The sequence below is a fragment of the Vigna radiata genome, chromosome 8 (assembly GCF_000741045.1).
Source record: "Vigna radiata var. radiata cultivar VC1973A chromosome 8, Vradiata_ver6, whole genome shotgun sequence".
NCBI lineage: Eukaryota > Viridiplantae > Streptophyta > Magnoliopsida > Fabales > Fabaceae > Vigna > Vigna radiata.
Genome location: NC_028358.1, coordinates 7284698 through 7308025, shown reverse-complemented (window position 1 = coordinate 7308025; position 23328 = coordinate 7284698). Strand labels below are relative to the sequence as shown.

The 23328-nt window shown below is 32.2% G+C and overlaps 1 protein-coding gene across 1 annotated transcript; it reads left to right on the top strand.

The window, feature by feature from the left end:
• Positions 1–13147: 13147 nt before the first annotated feature.
• Positions 13148–21388, top strand: LOC106772510 (uncharacterized protein At2g38710). The gene is made up of 5 exons (XM_014658947.2): positions 13148–13418; positions 14066–14185; positions 14332–14446; positions 17462–17555; positions 20907–21388. Exons 1-5 carry the CDS (start codon positions 13315–13317, stop codon positions 21107–21109), a joined length of 636 nt encoding a protein of 211 aa, XP_014514433.1. The 5' UTR covers positions 13148–13314; the 3' UTR covers positions 21110–21388.
• The last annotated feature ends 1940 nt before the right edge of the window (positions 21389–23328 follow it).

The window sequence follows — 23328 nt, the reverse complement described above, 5'->3', positions numbered from 1 at the left end:
AAGAATTAATTGAAAAATGATGTCTAATCCCAATATGAGTGTTGACATCGACATCAACATGTACTCCACAATATTGCATGATTTGGGTGATCAATACACCATATGGTAGGGGTGTGTCACTGGCCTTGCATTTGAGCATATGTTGCATGATGCGATGAGGCCAATTGATAGCTATATTATTTTTAAGCACCCATATCATAAAGATATCCTCCTACAATAACCTTGCAAAATTTCCAGGTCGGGGAGTTAACATGTGCACAACAACATAATGCAGAAATCTATCATTAATATTCAAAGAACCAATTATTTTAACACGTTGACCCTGCATTTCTGATCTCACCATAGTAGCTAATGTCATCTCCCGATCATAAGGAAAGTCGTTTGGGATAGTCGAATAACACAACTTTTGACCCTCATACTTCATATTAACAATATTCAACCAATCGGTAGGTTTCAATCTGACTCTTCTCTTGTGGACCTCACTAAGCAAATATCCATTTGCAGAAATCTTCAAATTTGAATAAAAAACTTTGATTAAATCAGGATAGAACGGTGCCTGCAGTGTAAGAAATTCGACCACCCCTTGAAATATAAGATGATGTTGGAAAAATAACCCTGAACCGGCAAATGATTCGAAATTCATTATTTTAGGAACGATAAGATTCCTCGTGTAGAAATCAGTTGCATAGTTTTCCATCTGCTAGCTATGACTGAAGAAACGACGTTGATTTAATTGTTCCACGAGAGATGGTCTGACATATGCTGCATCTTCTGGCTTAGTTAGGGTTTCTTTTCCCTTACGACTTTTTCGGGGCCTTTTGGTTGATGATGAGGCCATTTTACAATTTCTTGAACAAAACAACAAATGAAAACAAATTATTGAATATTATAAACAAGAACAAACAATGTAAAATAATTAGATCATAAGCATAAACATTACTTCAAAATTTAAGATGGATGAAAACCATAAGTCATAATTACATTACATGTACATCTCATAATATAATACTAATACAAGTAGTTAGATAAGACATCCTAACAATCTCCCCCCGATATCATTTTACATAATTTATTCCACCGCTTGTGTGGTGGAAGTCCCATCAACCTCTTCAAATATGTGGGGTTTCCACATAAGAAGTCATAACATTGCTCGAGCAAAGATCATCAAAAATGTTCATACCACTCAGCATTTCATAAATGTCAGCTTCTATATATGTGTAGGTCAGGGTGTGACGAAGAATCTCCGTTTGGGAATAGAGTATTTGATTCCTTTCTTTCATCGCTGAGACTTGTTCTACGACTGCATTAAAAATTACCCCGAAATGCACATTTGAAGAGGTGAGGGCATTTGTGAAACTGTCCAGACTGGTCGTCAACTTTTCAAAATGAGCATCAACGACATCGACCAACAATGCCTTCCTTTTGGAGCCTCTTGATGATGAAGTTCCATCAGATGGAACAGAAGGCACAGATTGAGTGTTCCTTGGACTATATTAATCTATAGATGGAGGAGGTGATGGTGGAGTTGGGTCTCTATACCCTGTCCAATCAGGTTGTTTTGGAATGTACTCAATGTTCTTATTCAAATCAACACTAACACGAGGCGCAACCCGAAAACGTGTTTGATGAGCGGTCCGAACACCACTCCCAGTAGCTCGATCAGCAGCCCACAACTCCACCATTAAATAATAATGTCTTATGCTGGTAACTCTCCACTTTGATGCAGTTGGCCTCAACTGAAACAACGTACATGAAATAGTTAGTGGTTGAACTTATATATTTTAAGAATCCACCAAATGTGAATGTTTAACAAATACCTCAATGAGGTCAGCCAGACTTCGTCTTCAGCTTCAAACCTTATAGTGACGGCGTTCCAAGCAAAACCACTCAATCCATTAAAGAGGTCATGAACCTCACGCCATCTGTCTTTCAATACCTTTTGAGGATTTTTTACATTAGCTTTACTAACATAAACATAACCAGAGTTGTGAAGGTATTGAACCATGTTATTGTATGCTTGGATTGTCCAGCTGCCATCAACCCTATTACCCAAATGATTCTCCTAAATCATAGAATGCAAAAGCCTTGCATCCATGTCCTCAATCCATTTGCAGAACTCTCTCATACCACCGGAGGACTCAGTCGCAACACCCTTACCCCGTGTCCATATTAAACCTATTTGATAGAGAAAATGGTAAGAAGTGAAGTTCAATTATTGATAAAACCAAAAAGATGTCATATTCAAATAACATAGTCATAACAAAATATGAATTACAAAAACTATGAATTTTGATAATCTCGTCATATTTGATCCGCTATGGCATCCCTAATCATACTACTAACCCTATACTCATCTTCTTGAACTTGAGAGGATGACACATTCTGCTCTTCCCTTTCATTCTCCTCATTATCAACCTCATTAAGCAATGGGTCATTCCTATCAATTCCAAGGATAAAGTTGTGTAGGATACAATAAGCTAAAATAATATCAGTCATTGTCTCCAATCCATAATGTGGTTCAATGCCACTTGCAATGATAGGGAATTGCTTCTTCAATACACCAAATGTTCTTTCAATAACATTTCTCAGTGATGAATGTCGATGGTTAAAGAGCTCATGCATTTTGTGGTCCTCTGCGTGTAAATTCTTTAAGGTGATATCTGACGCCTCTATATGGTGTCATAACCATACTTTTCAGCATAAATCCAACGTCGCCGAGATAATATTTTCCTACAGGTATGTACACATCAGTATTTATTAAGTAATAAAGAACCAATCATTATATTCCAATGAAGACACTTACCTTGGGGGATCACCAACGGATCATCTCGATCAAGAGCATTTTTTAAGATTCTAGAATCAGATGTTGTGCCTTCCCACCAGCTAGAACGTATGTGAATTTCATATCAAAGTCACATGCGGCAAACAAATTTTGAGTTGGCCAATCTTTTCTACCACGAAATCTCGGAGCATCTTCTCTTGGCACCCTTACATGAACATGAGTATCATCTATGACCCCTAAGCAATCCTAAACATTGAATTAAGAAGTCATCATACAATTGCATAACATTAACATCGTTTCATAAAATCACAATGTGACTGACACATTGAAATCATTACCTTGAAGTAAGGATAAAACCAACTGTTGTTCAAGACATATGGATGAACCTCATCTCCTGATGGCTGAGTTAAAAATTTTGATTCTAGAGTTATAATAGCATCTAACACATTGTGAAAGTGTTTGCTAACCGTCTCCCCAAATCGATGAAAGAAAAATGCGACACTCTGATTCTTAACATTATGCCCAATTATATGAAGAAATTGAGCTACTTGTTCCTCCACTGTATAACGAATGGCGTATTTAACTAACCCAATTGTTCTTAATCACTCATAAGGATTAATAAATGCCTCTGGACCCATCTGAATAATGTCACGACATCGAGTAGTATGCACCAGGTAAGACATTAATTGCTGTCTGTGACGGTCTTTGTTGGGAAGGAAATTGTTAACACTACTTGGATCACTCGAGAACATATTCAATATATTCAAAGCATGACAAACAATGCATAACATTGTTAGTGCAGCCAGGGAGGTCGTTATTTGTAAGTGTTGATGTAGCATTACGACTATATTAAAGTCTACACCAACTACATCATCATCTATATCTTCACGATCCAAGTACGACAAGTCTAATTCTTCTTCCATCTATTTTTACTTAAACAAATAATCATACTATAATTAAAATCATGCATTCATATATGAATCAAACATTAACACTTCATAACTTCTTACATTCATATATCATATATTTCATTTATTAAATTACCATAAGACGTCAATACATTCATATATTCAGTAAAAAGTAACTTCATACATTCATATATCATATATTTCATATATTAAATTACCATAAGACATGAATACATTCATATATTCAGTAAAAAGAAACTAACACAATTTACATAACATATTATTTAATTTGTATATTTATTTAAAATAAACATTGTATAATACTTACTTGTTGAAGACGATATGAAGATTTGAAGTATAAGACTTCTCAAGATTTCAAGAGTGAATTCAGTCACCGTAAACCAGTCCAAGAATCACTGAGATTATCCAGATAGATTCTCCAATTAGATAGATGATAATTTGAAATTTTTTCCAAACAAAAGAGTGAACCTAAACCAAACCTGTAAATAACATAATATTAGCTCATGTTTCAACCAATGATTTCATAATAAATTTCTTAAATTATAATCTACCTTTAACACCTTTGACAGAAATAAACATTCAACTGAAATAACATAAATTCTTCAATCTTCAAGTAAAAATGTGCATCATGTTTGCTGTCCAAAACGTAGTAGAATAGCAAATTTTGTTCACCTAAGTAAATAGAAAATTTTGTTCAGCCAAGTACACAATTCCACCACCTTTAGAATACCTACAATAAAACCTCATCAAATCCTTCCCATGTAAAGAAACAAAACTCCAAATCCAGGGAAAAATACCAACTCAAATCACTGCATGAACTTCCACCATGCACCACCTTCGCCTTCCACCACGCATCACTTTCCCACCTTCACGGTTGACATTCATAAGGTTCACAACACACGTCCAACATCTCGAACAGCTCGACTGAAAACCTGCATCACAAACAAATGGTTAAAGGTGTTCAAATTTCAACAACGAACTCTACATCCTGCTCTCTTCTCTGCATGTTGTTATCTGGGCATCCTTCAGCTTTGTCCAGTGCTTCAATGGCCTTCGTGCAGTGCTTCATTGGTCATCGCATCGTGCTGCCATCCTCCACAATGACGGACACCGTCGTCGCTGCTTCAACGACCATCACATGCTCTCTCCATCCTCCATCTATCACGGACAACTTCCTCGACTGCTTCAACCTGCATCGGATGCGCGCTGCGTCGTCCACCACCACGAAGAGAATCCTCCATCGTCACCAACACCTTCGTCCTCGCTGCATGGTCCACCACCTCTACAAACACCACCTTCCTCGCATGGCTACGACACGGTCGACCTTCTTCAACCATCAACGGGCCAACGAGTTGCAACGAGGAAGCAAAACGTGAAGGGAACCCAATACATTGTGTGTAACCGGATTCCTTTTGCAATGTCCCAAGCAACGCAACTCTTGTAATCAGATACCGGTTTTGGGGCACATCTGCGTAACCGAATACAAACCACGTAACCGAATACGCAAAGGACGTAACCGAATACGCGTTGCAGTTCATTTTCTTCACAGCCCTGTAACCGGATACGCGTGCTTCGATCCAATTACGATTTCAGCGTCTTCTCTTCTCCACTTCGCACACTCATTGTCTTCATCAACCATCGTCTTCTTCATGTCCTTCATGGATGCAACATATGTTCTTCAACTCCTGCAATGACAAAACGAAATACAGACGGTGTAAGCACGTAGAACCAAAGCTCGCCTTAGCTTTCTCTCTTGGACAACCACTGAAACACACTTGCACGTCCTTCACTTGCACAACACAGACACAATGCTCTTTTCGCTCTCGCTACCTCAGTTAACACAACAACAACCATAGTCGAAGCACATATTAATCCTTCTTCGACATGGTCAAAAGCTATTGCAAATACAGTGGACTGTGACTAATGCATGCAGGAATCTTCACTGTTGAATGCCTGTGTGAAGCAAAGCTCACGAATCTCTTCTGCAATTTACAGCTTTCAGCCTTCACTGTTGAATGCCAGGAATCTCTTCTCCAAGTTCCAGCTCTGAGCTTGTGAATCCACATTAACCATTATCTACCACGCTTATCACATACAAACTTACAATATATTATATTTAAAATGCAACAGGAGGCCCAAATATTAAATTATTCAAGAGGTGGAAATTTTGCAAATATTAAGGGTAAATAAAACATTTTGTAAACAATCTGTGCAAATCGCTTATGGATAGCGGGTGACAAAAAAAATGGATATCCTGTAATTCCATCGCATTCGTTCCGCACAATTCATCTCATACGAACACAACTTTCAATACAATTCATTACTCGCTCATCATCGTAAACAAGAAATAATCTCAAGTAAACACAACATAAGAGAAAACTTATATTAATTCATTTTATATTAAATTAAAAATAAAAATTAAGGATCACTGACTAAATTTCCCATATATTTCGACATAAAGTCAATTGATTGTAAATTTAAAATAAAAGGTAACAATTAACCCAAAGAGTAAGAAAATGAAATTATTGTTCCATATATATAAATGTACTTTGTTGTTTAGTGTCCAATTGCAACTAACATGGGTAACATGGGAGATTCCGAAAGTCTGGAAGGGTTGTTAAATAATGATAATATATGGCCATAGAAAAATAATTTTAGATGGAAGAAGGATGTAACAGGTTAACTGCGTATGGATGATTATTTTTAATTTTTATTGATTATGAAGTTCAAGACTCTCACATTATATGTGAAGACTTATCATGATTTTTTTTTATGCCTTAATTATTTTTTTCAACACCAACGCATTTAAATATAGTTTCTATACCAACATAAATGTTCGTCTTCATTAATGGAGTTTAATTCTGTCGGTTATATTATATTTTTTATAATAATCTTTTGAAAATTTTCTTGAATGGACTTCGGTCATATTATTAAAACTTTGTTCACTTGAATGGATTTGGAGGAGAGTGATTGAATAGATTTGAAGATAAATTTTTTTTATTGTTTATTTGAATGGATTTGAAGATAAGTGAGAGTGATTTGAAACTAAATTTTTTTAATCTGTTACATAAGTTGAAAATCAACATCAGTTGAAAATCAAACAAATTTGGTTAGAACGATCACAATTGAAACTTGCTCAATTCAATCATGACAAAAGATCAGATGAATTCGATTAAGACAACCATGACTGAAACTTAGCCGAGTTGGTATCAATCGAAGTTCGCCAAATTCGATCGAGTCAACACTAGTTGAAAATCAACGGAATTCGGCCATGATGACCACAAATGGTTAAGATGTTGCTGATAAAAAATCGATCGAATTTAGTTGAGTCAGCCCCAACCAAAAATTGGCTGAATTCGGCCAAGTCAAGCACGACCGAAACTCGATCGAGTCAGTCCCAACCAAAATTTGACTAATTTGTCCCTTGCCAAAAATCGACCGAATTCAACCCTAGCCGAAAATTGACCGAATTCGACTGGGTCTGTCCCAACGAAAGTTTGGTCTAATCCGTAGATGGAAAATTAAACTGCAACTTTAGAGACTCTCAAATAAGTAAAAAGTATAAAATAAATTAGTTTTAAGTTAATGAGTGGTTAACTGAACGATAACTTTAGAGATTCAGTTTTCTAAAACTTACCTATAAAATTGTACAATAGTTTTTATTGTAAATATTTATTTATTTTTTGTTTAATATAGTGTAGTTAATTGATAGTTCAATGCAATTCAGTTAATTTTACTCATCCCTAAAGATGTTTGGTCGCGTGAAAGTAAGACATTGAAGGGCATCGACGAATTAGTGGTATAAAGAAGGATCGTCAAACACATTAGAAGAACAACGTATAATGTGTATGCCTACGTCCACACTATACTAGGAAGTATGTTTATTTTGGTGTGCCGTTCAAGCCTTACATAGGGTTTCTTATATAGCAAAGTAGAGAACAACATCTCACACTACTAAGATATATAAGATTAAATCAATCTACAAATACTAAGAATTCTCCCACATGGAGTTTGATTTACACCATCACCCAGTGTAGTTCCCTTCATCATCAATTATTCTTGAAGGCTAGTTGAGGCAATACAAAGCCTCAACTTATTAGTTGTGATAGTCTTGGTCAACATATTAGTTAGATTCTTTATACTTGGAATCTTCAACAAAGATAGTCCCCATCATTTACCAGTTTTTTGATAAAATGATACTTCAACTTAATGTGCTTGCATCTAGAATGAAGAATTATATTTCTAGCAAGATATATAGCACTCGGACTTTCATTGATCAATGAACAATCATCTTGCTTTTTCCCTAATTCTTCAACCATATTATCTCCTTCCCTGCTTCTGAGATAGCTATATGCTTAGCTTCAATGGTTGAGAGGGAGACTTTTCCTTGAAGTTTAGACTTCAAACTAATAGTTGTACCCCCAACGTAAAAATGTAACATGTGCTTTTTCTACCATCCAAATCTCCTACCAAGTATACATTAGAGAACCCTTGTAAAGTGAGATTACTTCTTCTAAAAGATAAATGCATCTTTGAAATGCCATTCAAATATCTCAATATCTACTTCACACCTTTCCAATGCTCCTTTTCGAGATTCGATACAAACCTACTTATAACTCCCACTACATAAGTCAAGTTTGGTGCAAACCATAACATACATCAAGCTCCCTATTGCAAATTCATATGACACTTTAGACATGTAACATTCTTCTTCACCTGTTTGAGAAGATTGTCCTTTTGAAAACTTTAGGTGAGTTTCCAAAGGTGTATTCCTAGTTTTAGCATTTTCAACATCAAATTTGTAAGCAATTTTTCTACATATCTCTCCTGAGATAAGTTTAGAATACCTTCGGATCTATCCCAGGAGATGTTCATACCAAGAATTTATTTGGCTGGACCAAGATCCTTCATTTCAAAAAATTTTTAAAATTGTTATTTCAACCTGTTAATTTTTATCATATTAGCTCCTGTAATCAACATGTTATCAACATATAAAGTAAGAATGATATAGTTTGCAACATGTTTATTCGTGTAACAACAATGATCTTCTCAACATTTGTGAAATTCTAAATTTTTCATGAAGTCATTAAAATTTTTGTGCCACTGTCTCGATGCTTGTTTCAATCCATACAAGCTTTTATGAAGCTTGCATACAAGAATCTTTTTGCCTTATGCTTCAAAACCTTCTGGTGGTACCATAAATAATTCCTCCTCAAGACTCCAAGATGATTCTGATGGTATTCGTCTTGACAACAAGAGAGAAAATTTATGTGAAGTCAATTCTTTGTTTCCATTAGAACACTTTTACTACGAGTCTAGCCTTATATCTTTTATTGCCATCTGGTTCTTCTTTCAACCTATAAACCCGCCTGTTTTGCAAAACCTTCTTTCCTTTTGGTAGCTTAGTTAAAGATCATGTTTTATTCTTCTGAAGAGACTTTATCTCATCTTTCATTGCTAGCTCCCACTTAATATATTCATCCGCCTACAAAGTCTTGGCAAAATGTTCTGGCTCACTAGCATCAATCAACAATAAGTAGTGTAACGAAGGACCTTTGTGGTGGTACAATTATTTTGCTAGACCTTTTAATCGCGACTTCAGGAGTTTTTGACTTTACTATGTGTTCAGGTTCTAACTCAGGTTCTACTTCCAATTTTTGCCTTTGGTTGACTACATTACTTTTTGAAATTTCTTCTAATGATACTTGCTTCGACTGTTCATTTGCATCTGCAGTCCTGTCTTTATAGAACATGTTTTCATTAAGAGTAACATTTTTTATGATTTTCTTGTTTTGGTCATCTCAAAACCTGTAGTCATACATATTTGATCCATAACTAATGAAAAACATCGTTTTGCCTTAGGGTTCTGTTCGCATAAAGATGAAGTTTAGAAGTTTTGATGACGTCTTAAAGTCAAGTCTCAAGTACTTATGTTGTAAGAAGATCTTCATGAAGACTTGACTTATGTTAAAACTTTTTTAATTTTGTAGTTTTATGTATAAGAAGTTGATTCAATGTATTGTATGCTTTTAGTTTGCTTTAAAATTCGTTTGGAATCAGAAAACCTCATTTTGACTCAGAATAATCGATTACCAAATAACGATAATCAATTATCAGTAATCGATTATGAATCAATTATGAGAATTTTCAAGCAACTTTTTGACCGTTGTGCATTCATTAAATGCATAATCGATTATCATAAGTGGATAATCAATTATCACGCATTAAATAGTTGACAACGAATTTTTGAAGGTATCCTTGAGTGAGATCTCTATAAATTAGATTGAGAATCTTATTCTAATATACAAAATACATAAATTTCAAAAACCTTATATGTTTTGTTGTGTGTTGTGATAAGTATGTTCTGGGGTTTGTGTAACCTTGTGCTTATAGCTTAGAGAACTTGGTGTCAGCATAGAGTGAGAACTTTCACGGGAGTTATGATTGAATGTTGTTGTTGTTGCTGAGTTAAAACCCTGTCATATACATATATATACATACATATATACATATATATATATATATATATATATATATATATATATATATNTATATATATATATATATATATATATGCATACATATATACATTCATATATACATACATATATACATTCATATATACATACATATATACATACATTTGAAGCCATGTAGGGGACACGACTTCTTCATTTGAAGTTGTCTGGATCCCTACGACTTGCCTAAATTTGTAATGAAATTTTTTTTGCCTAGATCTATAACTTTTTTTTTTTTTTTAAATTGGCCTATAAACGTACAAAAACCAAAAAGTTGTGTTATGTCTAGGGATGGCAACGGTCGGGTCGGGCACGGATAGTGCCTACTCGCAACCCGACCCGCCAGATAAAATCCTATCTGCTACCCAACTCGCTACCCGTCGGGTACCCGTTTAAAAAATACCTGCAGGTATTTTAAAACCCGCGGGTACCTACAGATACCCGCAAAAAATAAAAAAATAAATTTTGTACATTTTAAAATAAAATTTAAATAAAATTATAATATATATATATATATATATATATATATATATATATAATATAAATTAAGTTAAATATAAATTAAAATTTAATTTTAATTAAATTTAACCTAATAAAATATTATTTTATTTATTTTTCATTAAATTTAATTAAAAAAATATATATAAATTAATATTTTTTTATTATTTTTGCGAGTAACGGGTACTTGCGGATCGGTAGTATACTACCCGTACCTAACCCGTTTAGAAACAAATATTAAAATACCCACTACCTATTACCCGCAGGTAGTAAATATCCGCTGATAATAACTACCCACCACAAATTTTACCAGCGGATAGCTTACCTGTGAATTGTTTTGTCATTCTAGTTTTGCCAGTTATTCATGTTTGATGATTCGTTTGTCACCCGTGAAAACACCTTTAATTTTTTTATTATATTTGTAAATTTAAATTTAGTTCTTCTTATATGATATATCCTTTTCTTCTTATACACATGACGTGAAGTAAAAATACTCCTAGATCAGAAAACTTTAAGTGAAAAAGTTCACAATATTAAAACATTCACAGAAATTATGTAGATTAGAATAGATCAATGGAATTTTTTTAAGAAAAAAATTTATTTTAAATTCAAAATGTATGTTTAATTTTTAATTTGTCATAAAATGTAAATATTTTTAATTTATCAAAAAATTATATACAAACATTTTTAATCAAACTAGACTCTTTAAGTTTTCATTTTGTTTATATAAGAAAAATACACAATAACCTAACACATTGAAATCCTTAATTAATTAAACAAATTTAATTTTTTTAAGTGACTAAACATATTTTTAAAATATATAAAACAGTCATTAAATTTTATTGTACAAAAAATTTATATCTATATATATTTATATTTATATCTAAATATTAATAAATTTATCATATAAAGATATTTAAATAAATAATTTCTTACTAAACTTTGATCAAAATAAATTATTTACAATCATATAAAGATATTTAAATAAATAATTTCTTACTGTAATCAAAATTAGCAATAAATTATTTACATTATTAAGTGATTTATGATATATCATTTCTTAATATTCACTAAATTAATTACTATTAGAATGAATATTTAAAGATTATATGTTTATAATTTTCTAAACTAGTTGTTATTAATTTAATTATATACAACATGTAGTTTATTAGTTTATCCTTTTTCTATCCTTATAATTTTTTCTAATTATATATATATATATATATATATATATATATATTTCAATTAATTAGTTTATTTTCAAAAGTATATGTTTTATCATTATGCATAGAGAAAAAAGAGAATAAAAAAATAATATAAAATGTTATATTGAACTCAAAAATTTTAAAATATAATTTTATTAGTTTTTTTTTGTATATTATGTTTTAACTATCTTTATGCTTAAATTTCTAATCATATTGATTTTCTTTGTAATAGAATTAAAAGAAAATAAAAAACTATTAAAATGCTATAAAAATAATTTTTTTTTATCACAATGTCACTTCTTATTAATCAAGCATCTCATTTATATTTTCTAAATGTTTATTTGATTTTAAATAAATTAAAATCTAATTAAGATAAAGAAAAATCAATTTATTTTATTTTACATGAACACTTTTTATAACAAGGACTATATTTGGATAATATCTTAGAAATAATAATTCAAGATTTTTATATTTGATATGATGATGGTATATGAGAAATATGTATGAAGTATTATTTTTATACATGAATATTATTATATATGAATATGATATAAAAGTATTGTTATATATGAATATGATAAATATAAAAATATATATTTTATTTAATATATAAAAATTTACAAAATAAAAAATTAAGAATTGTTATTATATATTTTATTTAATAATATAATAATAAATATGATGTAAAATTTTTTAAATATAGTAAAATTAAATTATTTAATGAAATATATAATTTTATATGTAGGTATAACTTATATTACTTGTAAGAGTTAATTAAAATATTATGATAGGACTTCCTGATTTTAACTCATTTGAAAAAAAAAATTTAGAAAGATTTTATTTTGACCCTCACTTAAAAAAACTTTTAGTATCTATTTAATGAGCTTTATCTTATTTCTAAATAAGTTTCTTCATATATTCTTTAATGAACTTGATGTAATTTTTTATGAAGCATTTTGACATTAAGACACTTCAAATTATTTTTCACACCAATCAAATTATTATATAAACCAAAACATAATATCATTTATTACTAAGTATTTTAAAAGAACTCCAATGTAATATATGCCTTAACATAGTATATATAAGAAACCGACTTGAAAAGTGTTGAAAATTGGAGCAAACTTGATAAAATGAAATAAAAGAAAAAAATATAATTATTTGAATAATTTAACCCCAAAAGTTGGAAGGTTGAATATTTTTCTGATTAATTTATTTAGAGTGCTGGTTGCTTGCAAGCAAGAAGCTGGGAGAGAGAAAAAGGAAAACCTTCTTTCCTTCTCTCTGTTAAGTTTATTTCATCCAAACCTAAAATCCCCGATTACTGATTTCAATTACATAATAACGAATCAAGAAGATCCTTTTCGGAGAAATACACGAAAATGGTGTCGGCGAACCAGGAAATGGTTGTTTACTGCTTTGACACCCTCGTCTCTCACTACAACAACCAGGAACCTCCTCCTCCGGCCTTCGATCAGGCTCAGCAGTAATTCCTCTCTCGTTTTTTTTTTTTTTTTTTAAAATAATTTATATTTTTTTTTCTTTATTGACACAATATGTATTTTTCTTTGTAAATGGGAATAAAATCGTTGTGGGTTTTTCATGAGTTACTGTTTAAATTTTGTGATGTTTAAAAGTTTCTTAATTTTTGCTCGTTCTACCATGGGAATATGGTCAAATAAGGTCATAAGTTTCTTAGTCATTTACCTGAGAAGAAAAAGGTGAAATAATTGAGCTTTATTCTAAGTTAAAAACCAATCCATGCACCTCTTGGAGGAGTTAGATAAGATAACTGCTGTAAAATTTAAGTGCATGGGTTGGTTTTAACTTCTGGGAGGTTTTTTCTTTTGTTACAAATAAGAATTGGAAATGGAGGAACAAATAGTTGATCTTTGGTTTAAAGAAAGAAAATATTTGTTTAATGTTTAGTTAAGTCAGAATTTATAGCTGAGCTGTGTTATGGGGAAGAATATTTTACAAGACGTATTCATTAAGAAATTTATTTGCCTTGAAAGGGATTAGTCTCTGATTTCTGATTGGGGATATCCTTTTTGCAAACAAAACTCTACTTGTGAGTTAACAACATGGCATGATATGGTGTCCTTGATTGAAGCAACTGTGTTTTGTTTTTAGCCCATTGTTTGTTACATGGAAGAAAGTGGTGAATGGAGGAGATCCTCGACTTCGAGGATGCATTGGAACTCTGGAAGCACGCAGCTTGATCAATGGGCTCAAAGATTATGCACTGACCAGGTTTGTTGATCTTATAGGTATCTTATGTTGTGTTGACACAAATTCCACTTGCATGCATTTATTTGAACTAATTACTTTGCTCCTCATACTTGCATTATTAATATAGTACTTACGTGTTTGTGTTCTCTGCTTGCATCATCTTGCAGTGCCCTCAGGGACAGAAGGTTTCCACCCATACAGGCTAATGAGCTGCCGTTTTTGGAGTGTACAGTGTCTATTCTTACTGACTATGAAACTGCTAACAATTATCTAGATTGGGAGGTATGTTCTGATTTGCTTGTTTTTGTTTCTGGGCTATTTTTACCTGTCTTTATTTGCCCCAACTTCTTTGAGCTTTTAAAACATGCCCAATATGTGATTTCTCCTATTTGCCTATAACGCTGTCTGCTATCATGATGTAACAAAGTTTAAGCTTTATGTGATTTTCCACCATCCACTATTGACAATATTTCTTTTGCAATGAGTACTCTATTCAAATGAGATCTTAAGTTACTTGTGTTGTGGATTTTCCCTGTATTGGTGGGTAGTTTGGGTATTACTTTTAATATGTATACAACGTCTGACATTTAGGAACCAAATAATAAGAAATCCCCTTACCACCACTGTTAGGTGGATAAATGCAAGGAAATAGTTACGGAATGTAAAACAATGAACATACTGTACAGGCAGCAATTCAAGTGGCTGAAACCTCCATTCCAACTCAAATCCTCTCTTCCCTTTTTCTTAGACTTCCCCTCTATATTTAATTAACTCACCAATGACAAGCTCCCTTATCTTGTTTTATTATTCTGTTACGATCCATATTTCTACACATTCATGCTTATAACATTTTGGTATAACAAGATAAATCTAATCCTATGTTATTCTTGTTCATCATTGTTCTTCCTCTTTCTCTACTTTCTCATGTGATTCTTGGATAATCGGACGTCTAACATAACTCTCTTTGTGTTTACGAACTATGTATTTGGATTACAAATCTGGGTTTGTAAATAAGTTTTGCCTTCTGTTAGAAGTTTGTGCAAATATTTATGAGTTGTAGTTATTCTCTGGTCAGGTTGCCTTGGTTATTGTTGTTAGGATATTTATCCTATTTATCATGATTATATTGTGTTTAGGGTTACTCTAATTATCATGATTATATTGTGTCTAGATTACTCTAATTATCATGATTATATTGTTTCTAGGTTACTCTAATTATCATGTTTATGTTGTGTCTAGGTTACTCTAATTATCATGTACTCTTGTATCAATTTATTATTATAAATAGAAGATTATGAGAGGGATCAATCAAGCCCTCTAGAATTATTTTACAGTTTAATTCTCAAGTATTGTAACCAAATAATTATTTTCCCTTGGCTTTGATGTTTCTTTTGAAAGTTTTTGGCATTTTCAGTAGTTGACATAATCTGATTAAATGCAAGCATCATCCTTGTCCACAATAAATTTGGAAGAGAAAATTGGTGTTGACTCATGTAGTAATGTTCTAATTTATCTTTGGTGATTTGTTTTGTAAAGAGAAGAACATTTGAGACTGTAAGAGATAAGTGGATTAAGTAGAAAATAGTTTTATTTAGAAAGGATAGAGGAAGACTGAAGTTTATTTCGAAGAAACTAAAAATGACCTTGATTTAAAAATGGATTTCTGGAACATTTGATGGGGGCCTAGTAATGTTGTGTAAGAAAGGAAGCATTGGTGCACAAGATGGAACAGTTGTCAGGTGATCCAGAGGTTACAGATTCAAATTTTGGAATCAGCCAGCCTCTTATAGAGGCAAGGTAAGGCTGCCTCCCAAAGACTCAAGCATTAGGTCTGATCCTTCCCTTTGAACAGAAGGAGATCTATAGAACCTAGCTGCCCTAATAGTGTCATGCAATGTTTTTTTGCTTGCAATAGACTTCTGATTTTAATGATTTGATAGGAGTTGCTGTTAGAATGTTCAAGAAGGTTTTATTACTTGCTGAGAAGGTTTCATTGCTGACCTGTCGTTTCTTATAAATTGGTTGTTTGCAAATGAGTTTCTTATAAATTGGTTTTTTGCAAATGTTTTGGTACAATCTATGATAGAAAACACTATTGTGAACTACGGAAGGAAAGTTTGAGAGACCTAGCAAGAAAATTTTGGAGAGAATTTGAAATTTCAATTCTTGAGAAGGTAATGGATTGAATTGACTTAATAATGAAAATTGAATTATCAGGAGTTAGGAAAGTAACGTTTAACTTAACAGCCTAAAGGCTGCAATGACAACCCTGCTAACTAATTTATTTCGAGTCTGGCAACAAACTCTAATAACTACTACTTGATTATAACAGAAACAGAAAAATGAAAATAAACTTATTGAAGATGAAACTTCTCTATATTATTACAGAATGTAGGAATACACATAAACCTAACTAGATGCTGACTCTGCGGTTTGTTGTAGAGAGGTTAATTATATATTATAATGACCTGATTAACTAACTCCTGATACTTGAATGTAGATACAACATACTGTATATAGCTGGTAATTGCCTCTAATGTTCCTGTCATTCTCAAGCATAATGCAGTCATGAAAATTGGTTGAGGCCCTAAGTTTGTCGTGTAACTCATGTTTTCCTGGATGACATAGTGAGAAACATCAATTGCTTAATTGACTGTTGATGACCATCGTTTGGATATAAAGCAAGTCTAGTTCCATGTGTACCTACAGGTATCATTAGGATACAATTTACCACCTTCCAATTCTCTTCAAGGGCTGTTAAAGAATTACCGTATTCATGCCCGTAACTAATCTCATGTCTTGTGAGAGTGGCATATTGCAAGGAGCCTACAGTGGACTATGTGTTTGTTATCTTCCATGTTTGCCTTGGCGAGTAAGTGATGAATATGCTTGTCTTAAAAGAGCAACACTGCACCATTGGAAAGGTGCTTGAACTCAATACCTTATTAGTCTGGCAACACTGCACTAATTTAAACTCATTCTGCACTTTAACATGGTAGAGATTATTTTTACATTTGTGTTCGCGAAGAAAGTAGTTCACTAATTTTGTTATTAAATTGCGTTTTATTTATTTTCTGGGATTCTATGGGTGATGATATATCCGATTAACTTGTTCCATCAATGTCATGGAGCTAATCAGTTGTTTACTTTTAAATTGATGTTGAGTCTTTCTAATACGCAGATAATACTGACTTGCTAGATAATGTACAATTTTAAGTGATATAAAATATTAATTCTAGGACACTATTTTATTTATACTGTCTTTTGCACTTTTAGACTCTGTGTGTTTGTTCGCAGATAGAAAAACATGGTATAATTATTGAATTTTCTGATCCTGTGTATAGCACAAGGCGTAGTGCCACGTACCTGCCTGAAGTGGCTGCCAATGAAGGTAACTTATGTTCTCTATTGAATATTGTTTTACATTTTGGAAATGACATCTAAGTTACCAAATTGAAATGCCACAAATAAAAGTTGCCGTGTATTCCTTTACACTAGACTCTCTAAAATTTATTAGGAAGAAAGTTCATGATAATCATATAACCGAAGCAACAAACAGAGAGAGGCAAATAAGTCCTACAATTCTTGTACCATAGCAAGTTGAGGATTTAGAGGAGCAATTCCTATCTACCCTGAGTGGATATCCCAATTGTGTATACTACATCTTAAAATTAATATAACGGTTTGCATTTAACTGATTCTAGTGAATTATTGCATGCCTTACTTTGTATGGCTTGGGTTTACTGTTAATATGTTAAGTAGAGAGACACCTCCAAACAATGGCATTCCATTGTAAGCAAATTCTGAAAGAATGAACAACTACCTCAAGGTAAACATCCCATGTTAACTAAATACCTCAAGGTAGATCTAACATGTTTTTTTAGTTGACTGGATTCACGTTCTATGGTCTGGAGACCACTGAGCTCAGATATCATTTTCTTTAGTTTTGACAAATGTGGATGACCTAACCAATCATGTAACAGTTTAGGACTTGGAGATGCAACACAAGACACATGGGGACTAGATTCAAGATGGTATAAACCTTCAGTTTTATATCCTTTTCCAATTCATTTCCCTGAACCACTCTCCTGTATAACAAAGAATTTGTTATCAAAGGTTATTAAGCAGTTTAATGTTTTGGTTAAGATTATTGAGCAATTTAATGTTTTGGTTAATTGGCTTAATCAAATCAAATTAAAAAGACAATTAGGAACAAAACTGACATATTTGAGATTTAGGGAAGGGGAAAGTGAAACTTGACTAATTCCCTTTGAAGAAGTTTTAGAGCCATTTGCCAACGTTATGAAATGATGGTTTCCTTGAAAAGAAAGAGACGAGAACAAAGAAGCATTACTAGAGATGTGATTAGAAGCACCTGAGTCAATTACTTATTAATTTTGACCTTTCATGGATTGAGAAATGCAAGTTGTTGATGTACTTGGAGTTTCAGATATTTGTGCCAAGTTATTAGACTTTAACCTTAGATACTCTTGACATTCATTCTTAGTGAATTTGGAGTTTGATGTTTCAACCTTAGAGACATTGTCTGTCTTGGTAAGAATACCATGTAGAGAGTAACAATTTTCTTGGGTGTGACCCATCCTTCTACAATATGTGCATTGAGAACGCTCTCGACCTCCATGTCCTTCTCCTCTAGTACCACATCCTCCACTTCCTTGTGTGACAACCATGACAAATGGTTCCACTAGTTCATGAGCTTTCTTAGTTTGAGACATTGTGACTCGAAGAAGGCGTGTGCTCAAGCAATCCATGGAAGAGACTTAATGACTTGTTAGGAGTTGATTGCTCACATGATTAAAGTCTAAATGTAAAACACGAAGGATCATCACCATATAATATTTGTTAAGTTTCTTGATTTCCTCCAAATATTTGACTTCCAAGAACATTTTTAGTTCTTCCACATATGATTGGGCTTTAATCATGAACGACACCATACCATGGTCAGTCATTTTGAGAGATGCAAGTTTCTTTGCATAATCATAGAGACATTAGATATCATTGGCATAGATGTTTTGAGTTTTTTTCCAAAAGGAGTTGCATGTTTTGAAAGCTTTAAGGGACATTAGAAGTCTTGGTTCCACAAATTGCTACACAGTTGGAAATCTGCGTGTTTCTACTGTTTAGCTTTTTCAGTAGGCACATGGCTTCCATTGTGCTCAAGGTGGTCATCCTTGGTCAAGGAACCACATTTAAGGAACCCCAAGAAGAAGAGAAAACAACAAGGAAAAACAAAAGCCCTAGGGTGACTTCCGCAAGGGTGACTTCGAACCACGTTGGAGCGAAGCTTTGAAGGCCAAAATGGAGACAAGGTCCGGTTAAACTGGAAACAGTGGCGCAACATAGTTTCGTGGGTGGAAGGTGGCGTGTGGACATCACATGCTTGGTAGGGGTTAAGCGCATGGTGGCGCATGGATGAGAATTAGCCTTGAGCATCGGCAGGGATCGGCAGGGTTGGCTCTTGCTTAAAGAGGCACTCCAGACCCAATGATTGTCGATGAAAACTGTGTTGGCCAGCTGCAATGGCAAGCGGCCAGTGAACAACAGCGACAAAAATTGTGCCAGAGATGGAGACCGGCAGAGTGGGTTAATCCCGTTCTGATACCAACTTAAGATTAAAAACAAGAGAAATATATTTTGGAGGGTTTGAGTCATCTCTCTCATAATCTTCTATTTATAATTAAAAACTGATACAAAAGTACATGAAAGATTAAGGGACTATACTAGACACCAAAGTGCATAACTAGGTATGACTATAGGTACAACTAATAATTATCTAGCACACTACACCTTACTTAGGCTTAATGATGATGCATAGATGTAATTATTCTAACAAATATTTTCATATATTCCAAAACTCTCCTGCATGTTAAAGCTCATAATTTTAGAATGTAGAATGGAGGGAGTAGGATGATTCTTGGGAATTATCATGGGGCTAGCTGATACTTTCTGAATGAATGGTAAGTGATGACATGGGGACAGTGGAGAAGATTGAAACACTAGAAAAATGCATGTTAGGAAAAGCTAATGAAGAAGATGGCCTGGATAGAGAGAACATGGCTGAAAACCTGAAAGAGGGCTAAACTTGCGGAAATTGAACGTGCCAGAAGGGTACAAAAATGGGGTGAGATTATAGGAGTTAAAGTTGATTTGAAGGAAGAAATATAAGTAGTGCTTCAAATTTTGGGAGCTCAATAGTCAAGTAGTATTAACAAGACTGGTTGGTATATAAGCATTGACAAAGATTGAAATTATGGAATTCTAGGTAATGAATGAAACACTGAATTGATGATATATATCCTTTCTTCTTACAACTTTGACCGATAAATTTATACTAATCATATTAGGGAAGTGAATCATGAAATGATGATATTTCAAACAATCCTAAGTGATAGTGAGGAATTAGGAAACTTATCTTAAAGAACAAACCAAGAAAACATTAAATATTTCCATATATTGTATAGACAGTTGATCTATAATGACATTTATGAGAGAACTGTTGAACTTGTAGCAATTTAATCTGCATAATAACCATTTATGTTGACCAAAGGGTCCAACTTTTATTTTGCTTATGCCCGTTTCCTATGTTTTTTTTTTTTTCTAACTGTAGGGTAATCTTGTATGCATAATTTTTTAAATTCTTCAAAGACAATTTTCTTGGAATTGATTTCATTTATGGTGGAAATGAAGATGCATTTCTTGCTTCCCTTTGCTTCGGTTTCAGGTTGGACAAAAGTAGAGGCCATTGATTCTTTGATACGTAAATCAGGATACAATGGTCCTATAACCGATGAACTTAGGATGCAATTACAGCTAACCAGATACCAAAGCACCTTATTTACCATGCACTATAGTGAATACGTCTCCTATGTGAAGGAGAGAAGAGGTGAAGCTCCTATTCTTGCAGCTAAATCACCTCACTACTAAATTCTGCAGCCAAACTTTCTAAAGGCTGCATATAATATATTTGCTAAAAAAATAATTCTATTTACCAATAGAGTTAAAAAATAAAAAAGAGAAAGAACCCCACTTGCAAAGGGTTGGAACTAATGTTTGTCTAACCCTAACTCTGAAGTGATTGATGCAACTTTTCTATACTCTTCAAATTTGTGTGCTTTTAACTCATTTCATGTGACTTAATTCAGCAGTTTATGAAAGTTCTGTACTGTTGAACGGTTTAGTAAGTTTCTTGAATGTTTTTTTGTAGATCTGTTACTTTTGGATGTAATGTAATATATCTTTGCCTTTCAAAAAAGTAAACTGAAACTAATCTATCTCTAAATATATAAAATGTGAATTTTCAAATCGAATTTCAAAATTAGTAATGACTAATATTTTTTTCTACAAATTCTAAAATCTGCATCGCATATATTTAATCATAACTATATAACAAGTGAGTTCCACAATATTCGAATATATATAATATTTCTATATATATTCGATTTAATCATTATTGTAATTACTATAAGCTTTTTATATTATTAAGCAATTCAGATGTGCTTAATGTTACTATAAGAGTGAATAAATTTAGGGTTAAATATGTTTTTAATCCCTATATTTTGGGGCGATTTTGGTTTTAGTCCCTCTTTTAAATTAAGGTACAACTTTAGAAAACTCTGGTTTTAGTCCTTTTTACCAAATTTTTTTAACTTTATTTGCTATTTCAAGCACGTTTCATTATTGCATTTGAATTGTTTAGACTGTTTGACACATTTTTGCTTCAATGTTAATTGAGAAACGCGTTTGAAACAACACATAAAGTAAAAAAATTTGGTAAAAAAGACTAAAATCAGAGTTTTTTAAAGTTGAAGGACTAAATTGCCCCTTAATTTGAAAGAGAGACACCAAAATCGTCCTAAAGTATAGGGACTAAAAATATATTTAATCCATAAATTTATAGTGTATACACAAGATGAAATTATAAAGCTATTTTTCCCAATATTTTTAACACAAAGTTATATATATATATATATATATATATATATATATATATATATATATATATATATAATAAATATGTTATTTTATAATTAGAATGTGTTTATTAAAGAATAAAAATATAAAAGATGTCCCAACATTTGGACAACACACGTCAACCTTATTAATCATTTGTCCCACACTTTTGCATACCTTCAATGATTGAGAATGAAGACTTGTCCTTCACCCTTATCCTAATTAAGGTTCTAAGGTTCACATTCAAATAAACTTAACTTATTAATGAGTTAGGTGAATTAATTTATTTAAATAAGCTTTTTTTTTTAATTTATTTTATATCTTTATCATATATAATACATTCAAAGTTAGTTGATTTCATCCAATTAATTATTACATTATATTTAAGAATTATTTGTCATAGGTTGGCTCAATCCAATTATTTTATTATGATTTAAAAGTTCAAGAAAAGCTAGTGATTTATGAGAAAAAAAATTCAAAATTCATATAAAAATGTTTTGAGTTAATTCACTTTTAACATGATTCAAATGTATTAAATCAAGGAGTGAAGTGAGTATTAAAAGAAGCTTACTTTTTAATCAAATAAATGGAAAGGAATAAGATTTCCGTGTGAAGTGCTTTTGTTATCATTGAGACTCTTTTTGAAGAGGTTACATAAGGATTATAAATAGTTCTCCCTTTATGGTGTTATAAAGAATAGGCTAAGTTCAAGAGGGGAGTAAATTACACTTTCAAACAATTCATAAACTTTTTCAAAGTGAATGAAGAATTAACTTTGAATCAATGAATAATTTAAAGATATCTAGGATTAATTCTCTCTAGAAGTAATGCTAGGTGATTCACAATAAAAGTGAGATTTAACACTCGAGTTTTGATTTTTTTAAAATATTTGAAAGATAGTTTTGAAAAAGATATTTTGATTTTCCAATAAAAGTTTCAAATGTGTAGAAGACACACTTATAAAAACTATTTTAATTTATCTTATAGACAACTAAAGATACCAACCTAGTTTGTTAAACTTATAAAAAGAACAAGTTGAGATTTCTTTCAAATGATTGAAATATTGTAAAATGAGTTGCTAAAAAAATTTCAAATAGATTGAATTTCAATATAATTGATTAAATAACTTAAAATGACATTTTAATGGTTTTAATAGATTGATTCACATTTTAATGGATTGAAATAGTGAAAAT

What these genes read in the sequence shown, in the direction of transcription:
- LOC106772510 (XM_014658947.2), top strand. Translation starts at nt 13,315, where the DNA reads ATGGTGTCGGCGAACCAGGAAATGGTTGTTTACTGCTTTGACACCCTC. An exon ending in GCCTTCGATCAGGCTCAGCA is followed by an intron (nt 13,419 to 14,065) that starts GTAATTCCTCTC and finishes TTTTGTTTTTAG; the next exon opens with CCCATTGTTTGTTACATGGA. An exon ending in ACAATTATCTAGATTGGGAG is followed by an intron (nt 14,447 to 17,461) that starts GTATGTTCTGAT and finishes GTTTGTTCGCAG; the next exon opens with ATAGAAAAACATGGTATAAT.